The sequence below is a fragment of the Salvelinus namaycush genome, chromosome 41, assembly GCF_016432855.1.
Source record: "Salvelinus namaycush isolate Seneca chromosome 41, SaNama_1.0, whole genome shotgun sequence".
NCBI classification, from domain to species: Eukaryota; Metazoa; Chordata; class Actinopteri; order Salmoniformes; family Salmonidae; genus Salvelinus; species Salvelinus namaycush.
In genome coordinates, this window is record NC_052347.1 from 10,058,890 (window position 1) to 10,075,630 (window position 16,741).

General features: G+C 45.0%; 1 protein-coding gene across 1 annotated transcript in view; it reads right to left on the minus strand.

The window, feature by feature from the left end:
• Positions 1–209: 209 nt before the first annotated feature.
• LOC120033993 (collagen alpha-1(XI) chain-like) overlaps positions 210–16,741 on the minus strand; it is a 71,365-nt gene continuing 54,833 nt past the window's right edge. Inside the window, exons 49-64 of the mRNA XM_038980393.1 lie at positions 15,540–15,647; positions 15,264–15,371; positions 14,604–14,657; positions 14,416–14,469; positions 14,046–14,099; positions 13,613–13,666; positions 13,337–13,444; positions 13,016–13,069; positions 12,623–12,838; positions 12,488–12,523; positions 11,480–11,533; positions 10,936–11,254; positions 9,055–9,167; positions 8,546–8,614; positions 2,341–2,574; positions 210–1,859 (exon numbers count right to left, since the gene is read on the minus strand). Coding sequence (XP_038836321.1) covers positions 1,713–1,859; positions 2,341–2,574; positions 8,546–8,614; positions 9,055–9,167; positions 10,936–11,254; positions 11,480–11,533; positions 12,488–12,523; positions 12,623–12,838; positions 13,016–13,069; positions 13,337–13,444; positions 13,613–13,666; positions 14,046–14,099; positions 14,416–14,469; positions 14,604–14,657; positions 15,264–15,371; positions 15,540–15,647 — 1,782 coding nt within the window. The 3' untranslated portion in view covers positions 210–1,712. The remainder of the gene's footprint in view (positions 1,860–2,340; positions 2,575–8,545; positions 8,615–9,054; positions 9,168–10,935; positions 11,255–11,479; positions 11,534–12,487; positions 12,524–12,622; positions 12,839–13,015; positions 13,070–13,336; positions 13,445–13,612; positions 13,667–14,045; positions 14,100–14,415; positions 14,470–14,603; positions 14,658–15,263; positions 15,372–15,539; positions 15,648–16,741) is intronic.

The following is a 16,741-nucleotide window of genomic DNA, read 5'->3' on the forward strand; positions in this document are numbered from 1 at the left end:
CCTACCTCTGATACTGTAACCTGCCTACCATACAGCAGGTTAGAGTGTGTGTACTGTAGTGTCCAGTCTTACAGTACGATATGATACTCCCTGGCTCAGAGAGCATTCCTTTCCCATCATGCACGGCTTTTTTAGCACCAATAACTTGCACCCGTTCTCTCTCCTCCTCTCCTCCTCCTCAAGACACACAACACAAACGTAGTTGACACAAAACAAAAACATTTTCTTTAGCACCACACATCATAACAAAATACATCATCAAAATGAATACACATATAAAACAAATAAACAAATACATGACTGAGGTGGAGAACAGGACGGTGGATAATAATGGTACTTTTAAAAAAGATGGTTGAAAACAACGACATGTGAAATGCTCCTTGATGTAACAGACAAACGGAGGACTGGAGAAAACACGGTTCATATCCTCTTCAAGAACAACATGCTCTGAAAGTCATTCTCGGGCTGAAACAGCTCCAGCTCAACCATTAAGGCCTGGAATACAGCATGCTTGTTTTCTGTAATAAAATGGACGCCAAACTGACACAAATAGGAAATGAAAACATGGAAGGCCGGAAAGTCATATTATCAACAGGCGTGCAGAGTAAACCAGTCCAATAAGGAAAGCAACCTTCTCCATTCAAGTAACCTTCTCCATTCAAGTAACCATTGGGCTCAATAGACTACTAGTAACATGGTATTGTGTGCACTTCTCAAGGTCATTCAGTGAGTGATCTGCAGTTGAAGGGTAAGCACTGAGCAAAGGTATCATTTCTATTATACAGTATGTTCAACCTTCTAACTAACACAGGGAATGTTGACAGATGAAATAGACTAGTATGGAATTGACATGCTACCGATGTAGGATCTTAATTTGATCACCCTGTTCCAATGCAGGAAATGTCAAACTTGTGGTGAATTTGTAATTTTTACTTTGACATTTCAGACTTGATTTTCCCTGATGAAAAATTGTATCAACCCCTACAAAAATGTCAATTCATTATAATCCACATAATAATTCACATTTCCTGTTGCTGCATGATTATTTTCCTGCTGTAGCAAACGTTCTCAAATTAAGATCCTACAACCGTAGATACTGCGGTACACCACCAGTTAACAAGAACTAATGTCCTCATACTGCAATATGATATTATCCTACTGCAATCCAGGCATGCTAATGCGAATGCCAGATGGTGTCTCCTGCTAATTCCACTCCACTCTCATCACAATCCCTCAGGTAGCAACTCATCTCATCTGCATCCCAGGCCTGACAAAAGACAGTGCCACTCAACTGACCCATACCACAGATGACAGGCTAACCCCATGCCTCAACATGGGAGGGATCTGCCTGTCTTTTTAAATTGGTTGTTGTCAAGTGGAACAAGAGACTACTTCTAGCGAATCTAATTACAGCACACTCAAAAGGTGAGCGAAGAAAAGAAGGATGACAAAGAAAAAAACACTACACATTAAATAGATCTAATTGGATGAATTCCCTTTGATAAATGTGCTTTGTTCCTCCTTGCCTTTGCTCCTCTACTTGCCATTGGTTGTTGAGAGTCTTATAACATATGCCAGAAACCCACCACATATACGGACATATAATAATAAATATTGCGTGTGGAAACAACAGTGAAGTTCAGTTTCTTTCATTGGTAAGTTGTTGTGCAGGTCAGTTCCGGTCATTCCTTGGTTGGTTGAGACAACGTTAGTTAACCGTTGTAACATACTGGTCCCACGTGGAAGCCAAACTTTTGGTTGCTGCTTCCAAAGTCTGAGGGGGCCACGTCTATGACTGGCAGCAGCTCTGCTCTGGGGGAGTCGATCTCCAGGACTGTCCGCTCCTGTCCCTTACGGAACTACACCAGAGACAAAGAAAAAGACAGCAGCGTTGAGGATACACTGTGCCTGCTAACTTGCTAGCTTTCATTCGAACTTCGATCCTATCTATACCATACTCAGATATCATATGATGAACTGATCGTGACCAGCTGCATGGCCTTATCGAATCAAACAGCAGCTGACAAAACATTGGTCAAAACATTACCATTGGTCAAAACATTAGCATTGATCAAAACATTAGCATTGGTCAAAACATTAGCATTAGCCAAAACATTAGCATTGGTCAAAACATTAGCATTGGTCAAAACATTAGCATTGGTCAAAACATTACCATTGGTCAAAACATTAGCATTGGTCAAAACATTAGCATTGGTCAAAACATTAGCATTGATCAAAACATTAGCATTTGTCATAACATTAGCATTGGTCAAAACATTAGCACCAATTACATGAATTCAGTCATTCATTCATTTTCCTTTGTCTCTGCATGGTACCTACCTGGCATCCGTCGTGTGTTGCCTGGATGAAGGGGCTCTTAGCCTGGCTCATCTCCTCGTCGTTGCTGCCCCGGAAGCGTATGGCGTGCTGGTGGCTGCGGGTGGCGCTGTCGAACCAGCCGGCAGAGTTCTGGCAGGAGTAGGTGAAGATCTGTCTGGCCGTGGCACTCAGCAGTTTCAGGAAGGTCAGCTGGACCACGTGGACCGGGTTCCCATCAGAGTCACTGTACTGTAACTGGACCAGAGACACACAGCATATCAAAGTCATTGTACTGGAACTGGACCAGAGACACACAGCATATCAAAGTCATTGTACTGGAACTGGACCAGAGACACACAGCATGTAAGAGTCATTGTACTGGAACTGGACCAGAGACACACAACATATCAGAGTCATTGTACTGGACCAGAGACACAACATATCAGAGTCATTGTACTGGAACTGGACCAGAGACACGCAGCATGTCAGAGTCATTGTACTGGAACTGGACCAGAGACACGCAGCATATCAGAGTCATTGTACTGGAACTGGACCAGAGACACACAGCATGTCAGAGTCATTGTACTGGAACTGGACCAGAGACACGCAGCATATCAGAGTCATTGTACTGGAACTGGACCAGAGACACACAACATATCAGAGTCATTGTACTGGAACTGGACCAGAGACACACAACATATCAGAGCCATTGTACTGGAACTGGAACAGAGACACACAACATATCAGAGTCATTGTACTGGAACTGGACCAGAGACACGCAGCATATCAGAGTCATTGTACTGGAACTGGACCAGAGACACACAACATATCAGAGTCATTGTACTGGAACTGGACCAGAGACACACAGCATATCAGAGTCATTGTACTGGACCAGAGACACACAACATATCAGAGTCATTGTACTGGAACTGGACCAGAGACACACAGCATATCAGAGCCATTGTACTGGAACTGGACCAGAGACACGCAGCATATCAGAGTCATTGTACTGGAACTGGACCAGAGACACACAACATATCAGAGTCATTGTACTGGAACTGGACCAGAGACACAACATATCAGAGTCATTGTACTGGAACTGGACCAGAGACACACAACATATCAGAGTCATTGTACTGGACCAGAGACACACAGCATGTCAGAGTCATTGTACTGTAACTGGACCAGAGACACACAGCATATCAGAGTCATTGTACTGTAACTGGACCAGAGACACACAGCATATCAGAGTCATTGTACTGGAACTGGACCAGAGACACAACATATCAGAGTCATTGTACTGGAACTGGACCAGAGACACACAACATATCAGAGTCATTGTACTGGAACTGGACCAGAGACACACAGCATATCAGAGTCATTGTACTGGAACTGGACCAGAGACACACAACATATCAGAGTCATTGTACTGGAACTGGACCAGAGACACACAGCATATCAGAGTCATTGTACTGGAACTGGACCAGAGACACAACATATCAGAGTCATTGTACTGGAACTGGACCAGAGACACACAGCATATCAGAGTCATTGTACTGGAACTGGACCAGAGACACACAACATATCAGAGTCATTGTACTGGACCAGAGACACACAGCATATCAGAGTCGTTGTACTGGAACTGGACCAGAGACACACAGCATATCAAAGACATTGTACTGGAACTGGAACAGAGACACACAACATATCAGAGTCATTGTACTGGAACTGGACCAGAGACACACAACATATCAAAGTCATTGTACTGGAACTGGACCAGAGACGCACAACATATCAGAGTCATTGTACTGGAACTGGACCAGGGACACACAGCATATCAGAGTCATTGTACTGGAACTGGAACAGAGACACACAGCATGTCAGAGTCATTGTACTGGAACTGGACCAGGGACACACAGCATATCAGAGACATTGTACTGGAACTGGACCAGAGACACACAGCATGTCAGAGTCACTGAATGAGAACTAGACCAGATATGAACCACATATTAATATAGACCACATGAAGCAACCGGGCTCCCATCAAAGTCACTGCATGAGAACTGGACCAGAGGAAAGAAACAACTCTCAATGACCATGTCAGTCACATATCGAATGTCCAGAACCAAATAGCAGTGCCAATGCATTGGTAGTAGAGCATCTGGTAAAGCACTATATACAGTTGGAAGTTTACATACACTTAGGTTGGAGTCATTAAAACTCGTTTTTCAACCACTCCACAAATTTCTTGTTAACAAACTATAGTTTTGGCAGGTCGGTTAGGACATCTACTTTGTGCATGACACGAGTAATTTTTCCAACAATTGTTTACAGACAGATTATTTCACTTAAAATTCACTGTATCACAATTCCAGTGGGTCAGAAGTTTACATACACCAAGTTGACTGTGCCTTTAAACAGCTTGGAAAATTCCAGAAAATTATGTCATGGCTTTAGAAGCTTCTGATAGGCTAATTGACATCATTTGAGTCAATTGGAGGTGTACCTGTGGATGTATTTCAAGGCCTACCTTCAAACTCAGTGCCTCTTTGCTTGAAAATCAGGAAAATCAAAAGAAATCAGCCAAGACCTCAGAAGAAAATTGTAGACCTCCACAAGTCTGGTTCATCCTTGGGAGCAATTTCCAAATGCCTGAAGGTACCACGTTCATTTGTACAAACAATAGTACGCAAGTATAAACACCATGGGAACACACAGCCGTCATACCACTCAGGAAGGAGATGCGTTCTGTCTCCTAGAGATGAACGTACTTTAGTAAGAAGATTGCAAATCAATCCCAGAACAACAGCAAAGGACCTTGTGAAGATGCTGGAGGAAACAGGTACAAAAGTATCTATTATCCACAGTAAAAAAGTCCTATATCTACATAACCTGAAAGGCGGCGCAACAAGGAAGAAGCCACTGCTCCAGAACCTCCATAAAAAAGCTACGGTTTGCAACTGCACATGGGGACAAAGATTGTACTTTTTGGAGAAATGTCCTCTGGTCTGATGAAACAAAAATAGAACTGTTTGGGCATAATGTTCATCATTATGTTTGGAGGAAAAAGGGGGAGGCTTGCAAGCCGAAGAACACCATCCCAACCGTGAAGCATGGGGGTGGCAGCATCATGTTGTGGGGGTGCTTTGCTGCAGGAGGGACTGGTGCACTTCACAAAATAGATGGCTTCATGAGGAAGGAAAATGATGTCGATATATTGAAGCAACATCTCAAGACATCAGTCAGGAAGTCAAAGCTTGGTTGCAAATGGGTCTTACAAATGGACAATGACCCCAAGCATACTTCCAAAGTTCTGGAAAAATGGTGTAAGGACAACAAAGTCAAGGTATTGGAGTGGCCATCACAAAGCCCTGACCTCAATCCTATAGAAAATATCTGGGCAGAACTGAAAAAGCGTGTGCGAGCAAGGAGGCCTACAAACCTGACTCAGTTACACCAGCTCTGTCAGGTGGAATGGACCAAGATTCACCCAAGTTATTGTGGGTAGCTTGTGGAAGGATACCCAAAACGTTTGACCCAAGTTAAACAATTTAAAGGCAATGCTACCAAATACTAATTGAGTGTATGTAAACTTCTGACCCACTGGGAATGTGAAGAAAGAAATAAAAGCTTAAATAAATCATTCTCTACTATTATTCTGACATTTCACATTCTTAAAATAAAGTGGTGATCTTAATTATCTGACCTAAGACATACATTTTTACTAGGATTAAATGTCAGGAATTGTGAAAAACTGAGTTTAAATGTATTTGCCAAAGGTGTATGTTAACTTCCGACTTCAACTGTACATCCAATCTATAATGGCTAGGGCCAGGAGTTCTTCCATGACCAAATAACCTGGGCAGGAAAACCAAGCTGACAGAGTTAATGCTGGCACAAAACTAAGCTGACAGAGTTAATGCTGGCACAAAACCAAGCTGACAGAGTTAATGCTGGCACAAAACCAAGCTGACAGAGTTAATGCTGGCACAAAACCAAGCTGACAGAGTTAATGCTGGCACAAAACCAAGCTGACAGAGTTAATGCTGGCACAAAACCAAGCTGACGGAGTTAATGCTGGCACAAAACTAAGCTGACAGAGTTAATGCTGGCACAAAACCAAGCTGACAGAGTTAATGCTGGCACAAAACCAAGCTGACGGAGTTAATGCTGGCACAAAACCAAGCTGACAGAGTTAATGCTGGCACAAAACCAAGCTGACAGAGTTAATGCTGGTGTAACAGTTTAACTTTAAACCGTCCGCTCGCCCCGACCTCGGGCGCGAACCAGGGACCCTCTGCACACATCAACAACTGACACCCACGAAGCGTCGTTACCCATCGCTCCACAAAAGCCGCGGCCCTTGCAGAGCAAGGGGAAACCCTACTTAAGTCTCAGAGCAAGCGACGTAACTGATTGAAATGCTAGTAGCGCGTACCCGCTAACTAGCTAGCCATTTCACATCCGTTACACTCACCCCCCTTTCAACCTCCTCCTTTTCCGCAGCAACCAGTGATCCGGGTCAACAGCATCAATGTAACAGTTTAACTTTAAACCGTCCCCTCGCCCCGACCTCGGGCGCGAACCAGGGACCCTCTGCACACATCAACAACTGACACCCACGAAGCGTCGTTACCCATCGCTCCACAAAAGCCGCGGCCCTTGCAGAGCAAGGGGAAACCCTACTTAAGTCTCAGAGCAAGCGACGTAACTGATTGAAATGCTAGTAGCACGTACCCGCTAACTAGCTAGCCATTTCACATCCGTTACACTGGCACAAAACCAAGCTGACAGAGTTAATGCTGGCACAAAACCAAGCTGACTGAGTTAATGCTGGCACAAAACCAAACGGACATTTACATTTACATTTACATTTTACATTTACATTTAAGTCATTTAGCAGACGCTCTTATCCAGAGCGACTTACAAGTTGGTGCATTCACCTTATGATATCCAGTGGAACAACCACTTTACAATAGTGCATCTAACTCTTTTAAGGGGGGGGGGGGGTTAGAAGGATTACTTTATCCTATCCTAGGTATTCCTTAAAGAGGTGGTGTAGTTACAGAGGTGGTGTAGGGACAGAGTTAATGCTGGCACAAAACCAAGCTGACAGAGTTAATGCTGGCACAAAACCAAACGGACAGAGTTAATGCTGGCACAAAACCAAGCGGACAGAGTTAATGCTGGCACAAAACCAAGCTGACAGAGTTAATGCTGGCACAAAACCAAGCTGACTGAGTTAATGTTGGCACAAAACCAAGCTGACAGAGTTAATGCTGGCACAAAACCAAGCTGACTGAGTTAATGCTGGCACAAAACCAAACTGACAGAGTTAATGCTGGCACAAAACCAAGCTGACAGAGTTAATGCTGGCACAAAACCAAGCTGACAGAGTTAATGCTGGCACAAAACCAAGCTGACAGAGTTAATGCTGGCACAAAACCAAGCTGACTGAGTTAATGCTGGCACAAAACTAAGCGGACAGATTTAATGCTGGCGACAGAGCGCTATATCCACCCTGGTGAACAAAGGAAGGAAGGAAGGCTAGGACCAATTGTGTTACCATGAACCTTTTCTCTCTCTTAGAAATCTCAACCCGTGTTTCATTAATAATGTAAGAGGAGAGGAGGGGACAAAGGTCACAGTAATTCACCTAGAGAGTCAGAATAAGAGAGTCAGAGAGAAAGCGAGAGTTAGTGAGAGAGGAAGAAAGAAAGAGAGAGAGAGAGAGAGAGAGAGAGAGAGAGAGAGAGAGAGAGAGAGAGAGAGAGAGAGAGAGAGAGAGAGAGAGAGAGAGAGAGAGAGAGAGAGAGAGAGAGAGAGAGAGAGAAAAGGACACAATGGAGTGGGTGTGAAAGAGTCAGTGAAAGGCATTGGACTGGCAGAGAAGTGATTATCTTTCTGTGTTAAGAGATGTCTGGTCAGGTGCACATGAAAGACCAGTGCTCAAAGCGCCGAATGCTCTTCAATGAGAGTCCACTGCTGCCAGTAGCTCTGTGTGACTCACTCACTACTGCAGGCAGAAAACACAGGTATCATACATGGGCACATACATGAACACTCTATTGGACAGTAGGTTCAATCACGCACATGCTCACACACATGCACATCTACTCAATTATACACATGATTATTATTCAAATGCACTCCCTTTAAATTAATATAATCTACCTGGTGTTTGGAAACATTTAAATGAATGGCAGCAGTTGAAAGTGGTCAGTACCTGTTTGCCTTTCCTGTATTGGCTGAACCAGCTTCCTGGCTTCTCTTTGTTCCAGGCTGCTAGCTTCACCTGTTCACAAGAATAGAGGAGGAAACAAGGAGTCTCTGTAACACAGGCTTCTAAGGATGTACAGATCTGCTATCTTAATTTGATCACTCTGTTGTTGCGGAGAATGTTCCTACACAGCAGGAAATATCAATTGTAGTGTATTAAAGGTTTTAAAAGGCTTCTAAAGTTTGTGATTTCCACTTTAAAATTAATTTGCCATTATGAAAAATGTAACAGAAAATGTATCAACCCCTAAAAAAATCTATGAATTATAATCCACATAATAATTCACATATCCTGTTGCTGCTGGATTCTTTTCCTGCTGTGAAAAATAGGGTCAAATTAAGATAGTGCATCTGTAAGACACCAGTTGATCTGAGGCCAATGAATATGTACTGTACACTACTACAATGTTCTAGTTAGGTTGATTTGAGCAAACATCAAGGTAGTTTGAGACTCACAGTTTCAATCCTCTTGTCAGGGTAGAGACAGGTCTCTCCCTCAGCGGTGAAGTTACAGAAGACCTTGATGGAGTCCCTGTGACATCCCTGGTTGGGGTCGATCCAGTAGTCACCTGGGACAGGTACGGAGACAGAGACAGCGGTGTCATTTCAATACGGGACAGCAGATCAGGCAAGTGAAAGGGGAAGACATGAAATCATAGAGTATGTATGATGTAACAGGTAATTATCCTGGCTATTGGAGGATTTGGTGGCTCATTTGCTCAATCAAATACAATGCCTATAGAAAGTCTACTCCTCCTTTGGATTTCTTCACATTCTATTGTGTTACAAAGTGGGATTAAAATGGATTTGATTGTAATTTTTTTGTCAACGATCTACACAAAATACTCTGTAATGTCAAAGTGTAAGAACAATTATTGATATATTTTTTTAAGAATAATGAAAAAGAAAACACTAATATACCTTGATTAGATAAATATTCACCCCCCAGAATCAATACATGTTATAAACACATTTGGCAGCGATTACAGCTGTTAGTCTTATTGGGTAAGTCTCAGAAAAGCTTTACACACCTGGATTGTGCAATATTTGCCCATTATTCTTTTCAAACTGCTTCAAGCTCTGTCAACTCTGTTGGGGATCATGGCTAGAAAGCAATTGTCAAGTGTTGCCATAGATTTTCAAGCAGACTTAACTCAAAACTATAACTTGGCCACTGTCTTCTTAGAAGCAACTCCAGTGTAGATTTGGCCTTCTATTTTAGGTTATTGTCCTGCTGAAAGGTGAATTGCTCTCCGAGTGTCAGGTGTAAAGCAGACTGAAGCAGGTTTCCCTCTAGGATTTTCCCCGTGTTTCATCCTGTTTCTTTTCATCCTGAAAAACTCCCCAGTCTTTGCCGATGTCAAGCATACCCATACCATGATGCAGCCACCACCATGATTGAAAATACGGAGGCAGTGACTGAGTAATGTGTTGTGTTGGATTTTCCCCAAACATAAGGCTTTGCATTTAGGCCAAAAAGTGTATTCCTTTGCTGTGTTTTTTGCAGTATTACTTTAGTGCTTTGTTGCATACATATGCATGTTTTTGAATATTTGTATTCTTCTTTTGACTCTGTCATTTAGGTCATTATTGTGGAGTCACTACAATGTTGTTGATCCATCCTCAGTTTTCTCCCATGACAGCCATTGAACTCTGTAGCTGTTTTAAAATCCCCAATGGCCTCATGGTGACGTCCCTGATCAGTTTCCTTACTGTCCTGCAGCTCAGTTCAGAAGGACGACTGTGTTTTTTATGTGTCTCGGTGGTTTAATACATCATCCACAGCATAATTCTTAACTTGACCATGCTTAAAGAGATATGCAATGTCTGATTTGTTATTGTTACCCATCTAACAATCACTGGCCTTCTTTATGAGGCTTCAAAAAGCTCCCTGGTCTTTGTAGTTGAATCTGTGCTTGAAATTCCATACTTGACTGAGGGACTTTACATTTGTGGGGGACAGAGACATTATTATTTCACACAGAGTGAGTCCATATAACTTATTATGTGATTTGTCAAATTTTACTTCTGAGCTAATTTAGGCTTGCCTGAACAAAGGAGCTGAATACTTACGCAAATACTATATATATATTTTTTTTTAATTAGCAAAAAAATATATATAATTTTCTTTTCAATTTGACATTGTGGAGTATTTTGTGTAGATCAATGACAAAAAAATGCAATTAAATCTATTTCAATCCCACTTTGTAACGCAACAAAATGTGAAGAAGTTCAAGGGGGTGTAGATTTTCTACATGTTCACGCCAATATGAGTGCCAATGCAGGGTGATGAAGGGAGATCTGTGTGCTATGAGGGTGATGAGGTGATGTGCTGACCGTCTCTGTAGCCATGCTGGATCATCATGAGCTCCTTGCAGGTGCGGGCGGGGCTCTCAAAGGTCCCCAGGGGCTTCCTCATCAGCTCCACCTCTGTCTTCATGGAGATGAGGGAGGCAAACACCTCCTCCATGCCCTCTGCCTCCTCCAGCATGGGCTGGTCTGCCTGCAGGAACACCTCCTGCTCCAGATCCATCTTCATCTCTACCTCCTCGTAGGGAGATGCGCCTCCTTGCACCATCCTAGAGTGCCTCTTCCTCTTCCTCCGGCCCTCGTGGTCTCTGATAGGCAGCGGCTGGACCATGGTGGCAGGCGGACCCTGGAGGGAAGGAACACAAGTGGAAGACGGAAGACAAGAAACAACAGTGACTGGGAGAGGCAGAAAAAAAAGAGAACGATGGGGGGAAGGAGATGCGTGGAGGTGTGTGTGGTTGAACAACAACAGGCGATGAGACGGAAAAGAGGGGATGGAGAGAAACAGAAAGAGAAAGGTGGGGTGGATAAGAAGTGTGGAGGTGGGGAGGTGTGTGTGTGGAGGACTTACAGGGGGTCCGGGGGATCCGGCGGGGCCAGTGTCTCCTTGGGGTCCGATGGCGCCCTGAAGAAAAGAGTGTACCAAAATCCTGCATCAATCCTCCGGTCACCTGGAGCGATTCTCACACTAGTTTGCCAAATCTCTCTTTGATCCTGGCAGATATGGTTCTAGGGTTTATAGGATTATCCAGCTCTGTGCATCAGCAGTCTGTGGCCAAAGCCCCTGCTCTCTACATGACACGCTATGGTACTTTTCATAACATCACACCGCACCACTATATCCTATTAAAATACACTCTACCCACAGGAACAACACATCACTGTATGGGCTCACTTTATTTTTTTATTTTTTTTATATTTTTTATCCCATTTTCTCCCCAATTTTCGTGGTATCCAATCGCTAGTAATTACTATCTTGTCTCATCGCTACAACTCCCGTACGGGCTCGGGAGAGACGAAGGTCGAAAGCCATGCGTCCTCCGAAGCACAACCCAACCAAGCCGCACTGCTTCTTAACACAGCGCGCCTCCAACCCGGAAGCCAGCCGCACCAATGTGTCGGAGGAAACACCGTGTACCTGGCCCCCTTGGTTAGCGCGCACTGCGCCCGGCCCGCCACAGGAGTCGCTGGAGCGCGATGAGACAAGGATATCCCTACCGGCCAAACCCTCCCTAACCCGGACGACGCTATGCCAATTGTGCGTCGCCCCACGGACCTCCCGGTCGCGGCCGGCTGCGACAGAGCCTGGGCGCGAACCCAGAGACTCTGGTGGCGCAGTTAGCACTGCGATGCAGTGCCCTAGACCACTGCGCCACCCGGGAGGCCCCCTGGGCTCACTTTTAAGGCCAAAATACATTTAAAAAGCACAATGTAGAAAATTAGGCTGAACGATGGTTCATTTGGCAAGGCGAGATAACGGCTTGTCTGGCAGCATACGCTCCTGCCAGCTGCTAGCTTTTGGCTGGTGCGTAAGGAGAGGAATGACAATGTGGAGATACAGTCAGATGACTGGACTCACCAGGTCTCCTTTGGATCCTCTCTCACCAACTGCACCCTAACAGGGGAAGAGAGGTCATTTTGAAATAGGAAAAGTCATGTCAGAGTAAAGCAGAGCTGAGTGGGGTGGGGTGACTGAGGAGGAGGGGGCACTTACAGAAAGTCCAGCGGGTCCTGGGGGGCCGGTGGGGCCAGGGAGGCCACCCTTACCCCCGTCTCCTTTGGTTCCTTGTGTGCCCTGATTTCCGGGCAGGCCTCTGTCTCCCTTCTCTCCCAGCTCTCCTGGAGGTCCGATCAGACCGATCAGACCCCCGTGACCTTTATCTCCCTTCCTGCCCGGGTCTCCTTTCAAACCTGGCAGTCCTGGGGGTCCCTGGGAACAACACAAGATCACATTTACACTACATGGTTACATATGGGTGAAAAAATATAATTGACATATCACTGGAATTGACCCTATCAAGGCTACCTACCATATGTTATGTGGAAGAGAGTCAATAACAGTACAGTAGGTTGACATATGAACATGTAATATGCATGGGGATCTTACCATGGGTCCAGGGGGTCCCGTCTGGCCTGGGGGGCCGTTTAACCCTTGCTCACCCTGCAAATGAAAACACAAATAGGGGTTAATCAATTAGTGAAGGGCCTCAGCAATGACTGGGGTTGCTGAAGGTCATATGACAACATGTCCCCAAGCCTTGTTGCTGGTTGTACTGAGATGCACCATGCATGTTGATAGTAAACCAAGACAGTTTATACTAAACTAATTAGGGAGACATGATGAGTGGAGCAGCAGAGCCACAGGCTACAGTAGAGGGAGATGTATGTTTGAGTTAGAGTAAGGAGAGGAGAGGAGAGGGGGACTCACCCCGGGGCCTGGGATCCCTCGGAGGCCCTCTGGGCCAGGCTTCCCTGAATGTCCCTGGGGCCCCACTGGCCCTTTCTTCCCCACCAGACCCTCAACCCCATTGGTCCCCTAAAGGAATGAGAGAGAGGAACAGAATGACAGGGTGATGAGGAAAACAAAACGGAGTAAAACTGACATGTGTGGTGTACAATGTAGTAGCCTTTTCTTTTGGGGGATTTATTTTCTTCGTATTTCATTAATGCGTTGAGTGTTGTTGAGTGTTCCAAACATCCTTACCTTTGCTCCCTTCATTCCTTGTTTCCCTTCTTTTCCAGCAGCTCCCAAGTGGCCCTGGTGAGAGAGAGAGGGGGGGATAGATAGATAGAGAAAGCGAGAGAGAGAGAGGGGGAGAGAGAGAGAGAGAGAGAGAGAGAGAGAGAGAGAGAGAGAGAGAGAGAGAGAGAGAGAGAGAGAGAGAGGTGGGGGAACATGAGGACAGAGTTTCAGCTGCTAGGGACAATACCCGAGTGCTTAAAAGCCTTACACTGCTTTTGTTCTTCTAAAACAGATAGAGGTCAATAAAATCCCTGAAGATATCCGAGTCTGTAGAAATATAAAACAATAAAGGCATGCACGCAAGCCCCACAAACACACACTCTCTCTCTCTCTCTCTCTCTCTCTCTCTCTCTCTCTCTCTCTCTCTCTCACACACACACACATCAACACTCACCCTTCTCCCGGGGGGCCCGGAAGGGCCCAGTTCTCCAGAGGCTCCTGGGGGTCCCTGAGGACAGCAGAACAAAGGGTCAGAGTTGAAACACACAACAACCACACACAGTCACAAAGACAACAACCACACACAGTCTCAAAGACAACAAACACACACAGTCTCAAAGACTCAGGGAAGAAAGCACAGCATATCCATGAATAAGTCAAGCCTCTCTGTATGTGACAAAGTACAAAGGCAATACTATATCTTTGGTATGCATGCACTTTATGTATGTGATACTGTTGAATGAGCTCAGAGAACATACACAGTTACACATGTTTATGCTGTTCGTATGAATTCCTGTGTGATGTAAATGCTGTACTGTACTTACGGCTTTCCCAGGATCACCGTTGTCTCCCTTTGCTCCCGGTCCACCGTCAACTCCCTGTTCCAACCAGAAACACACATTCAGAGGAGGAACAGAAGAATCAGTCATCTACTGCCGTCAATATTAGAAATGCAATTCAAAAACAGTACAAGGGGTTTTGTATTACTTGGTTCTACGGGTGCTGTACTCACATTGATCCCTGCTTCTCCAGGGGGTCCAGAATCTCCTGGGAATCCAATGGGCCCCTACAGAGGACCGGGAGTGGTCAGTTACCAATGACTGTTAGTTGCAGCAGCATCGCTTGAGATTAATCTAATGCATTGGTCTGCCACCAACTCAAGAACCAGTTGGTAGAGGATTAGTGGCCTAAAGGACTAGTGACTAGCAGATGAGTGGCCTAAAGGACTAGTGACTAGCAGATGAGTGGCCTAAAGGACTAGTGACTAGCAGATGAGTGGTCTAAAGGACTAGTGACTAGCAGATGAGTGGCCTAAATGACTAGTAACTAGCAGATGAGTGGCCTAAAGGACTAGTGACTAGCAGATGAGTGGCCTAAAGGACTAGTGACTAGCAGATGAGTGGCCTAAAGGACTAGTGACTAGCAGATGAGTGGCCTAAAGGACTAGTGACTAGCAGATGAGTGGCCTAAAGGACTAGTGACTAGCAGATGAGTGGCCTAAAGGAATAGTGACTAGCAGATGAGTGGCCTAAAGGACTAGTGACTAGCAAATGAGTGGCCTAAAGGACTAGTGACTAGCAGATGAGTGGCCTAAAGGACTAGTGACTAGCAGATGAGTGGCCTAAAGGACTAGTGACTAGTAGATGAGTGGCCTACATAGAGATCTACTCACAGGGTTTCCTTTGGGTCCGTCCTCCCCTGGCGTACCTCTGACTCCTGCAGGTCCTGCTGCTCCGGAGGGGCCAGAGTCACCCTTCTCCCCCAGCTCCCCTTTACCACCCTGGGGGCACAATACAATCATACAGTGAGTGGTTAAGACAGATAGAGAGAGAGAGAGAGAGAGAGAGAGAGAGAGAGAGAGAGAGAGAGAGAGAGAGAGAGAGAGAGAGAGAGAGAGAGAGTGAAGAAGTGAAGAAGTGAAGAAGTGGATGAGAGAAAGATGACTTACAGCGGCACCAGTGTCTCCAACTGGTCCCGGGTCCCCAGCCTCTCCATCCTCCCCCTTCTCTCCAACGATCCCAGGCTGGCCCACTCCACCAGGCTGGCCAGCAGTGCCCTGTTACAACACAACAGAACCACTTGAACCAACACACTGACAGGAGGACTGAAATAATAAATATTTCATCTACAGGTTTCTTGTGTAGATGTTGTTTTGTGTGTCTGCTGTTCTCTGTCAGGGTGCTGAGACAGCAGCTGCACCATCATGACTAGGAGAAACTATTGACTGTTGTCTGTGTGTGTGAGTTTCCTCACACACACATGCGATCTGATGCGATCTGAGTAACAGAGTGTGGAGTCAGTTTCTATGTGTCGGTGTGTGTCAATGTGGAAGTGTGTGCTGGCTGTCTCGAGAGAAAAACAGTGAAAGCATCTCTCTCTTTGGTAGAGTGCACAAATTGGAGCGTGTGAATGAGTGGAAGACTATCCTGCCTGCAGTGCAAGCCAGCTCTTCTATTTCCCACAAAGACGCAAAGCTTCTCTTTATCCATTTCTCTCTCACAACATCACCTGTATCAATCCATTTATGGATCGCTCCATCTCTACACCCTTCTATTTCCATGGCACCATATGAACCGACCTGGGTTCAAATGGTATTCAACATCTTTCAAATAGTGCCTGATTGAGCTTGGATAGGAAACTAGAACCAATGGGATAGTCCCAAAAGTACAAACCCCGCCCATCTAGCACTCCAGTCAAATGCTCAAATAAAGTATGTGATCTTTCAAATGATATTTGTAACCAGGTCTGATGTGACAATCTGAATCCGTACCACTGAATCCGTACAAGCATTTCACTACACCCACAATAACATCTGCTAAATATGTCTATGTGACCAATACAATTTGATTTGATTTGATTTTTGACTATGTGTGTGTGTGGCGTGGCTTCTTTCCGTCTCTCTCTCGTGAATAATTGATTGGTGTGAGATGTTGAGAGGTTGGCCATTAATAGAGGTAAATATAACTTCCTCTCAGGGATGATTGTCTAATACTCCTTAATGATTTATAGAGCGGTAAATATAACTCCCTCTGAGGGATTACATTCTAATAGCACTTAATAATTCACAGCTCCAAACCGGCAGAGGGTCTGGGAGTGGGAGAGGGGTAGAGGGTAGAGAAGTGTGTGTGCCGTGTGTGAAGTAACAACCCT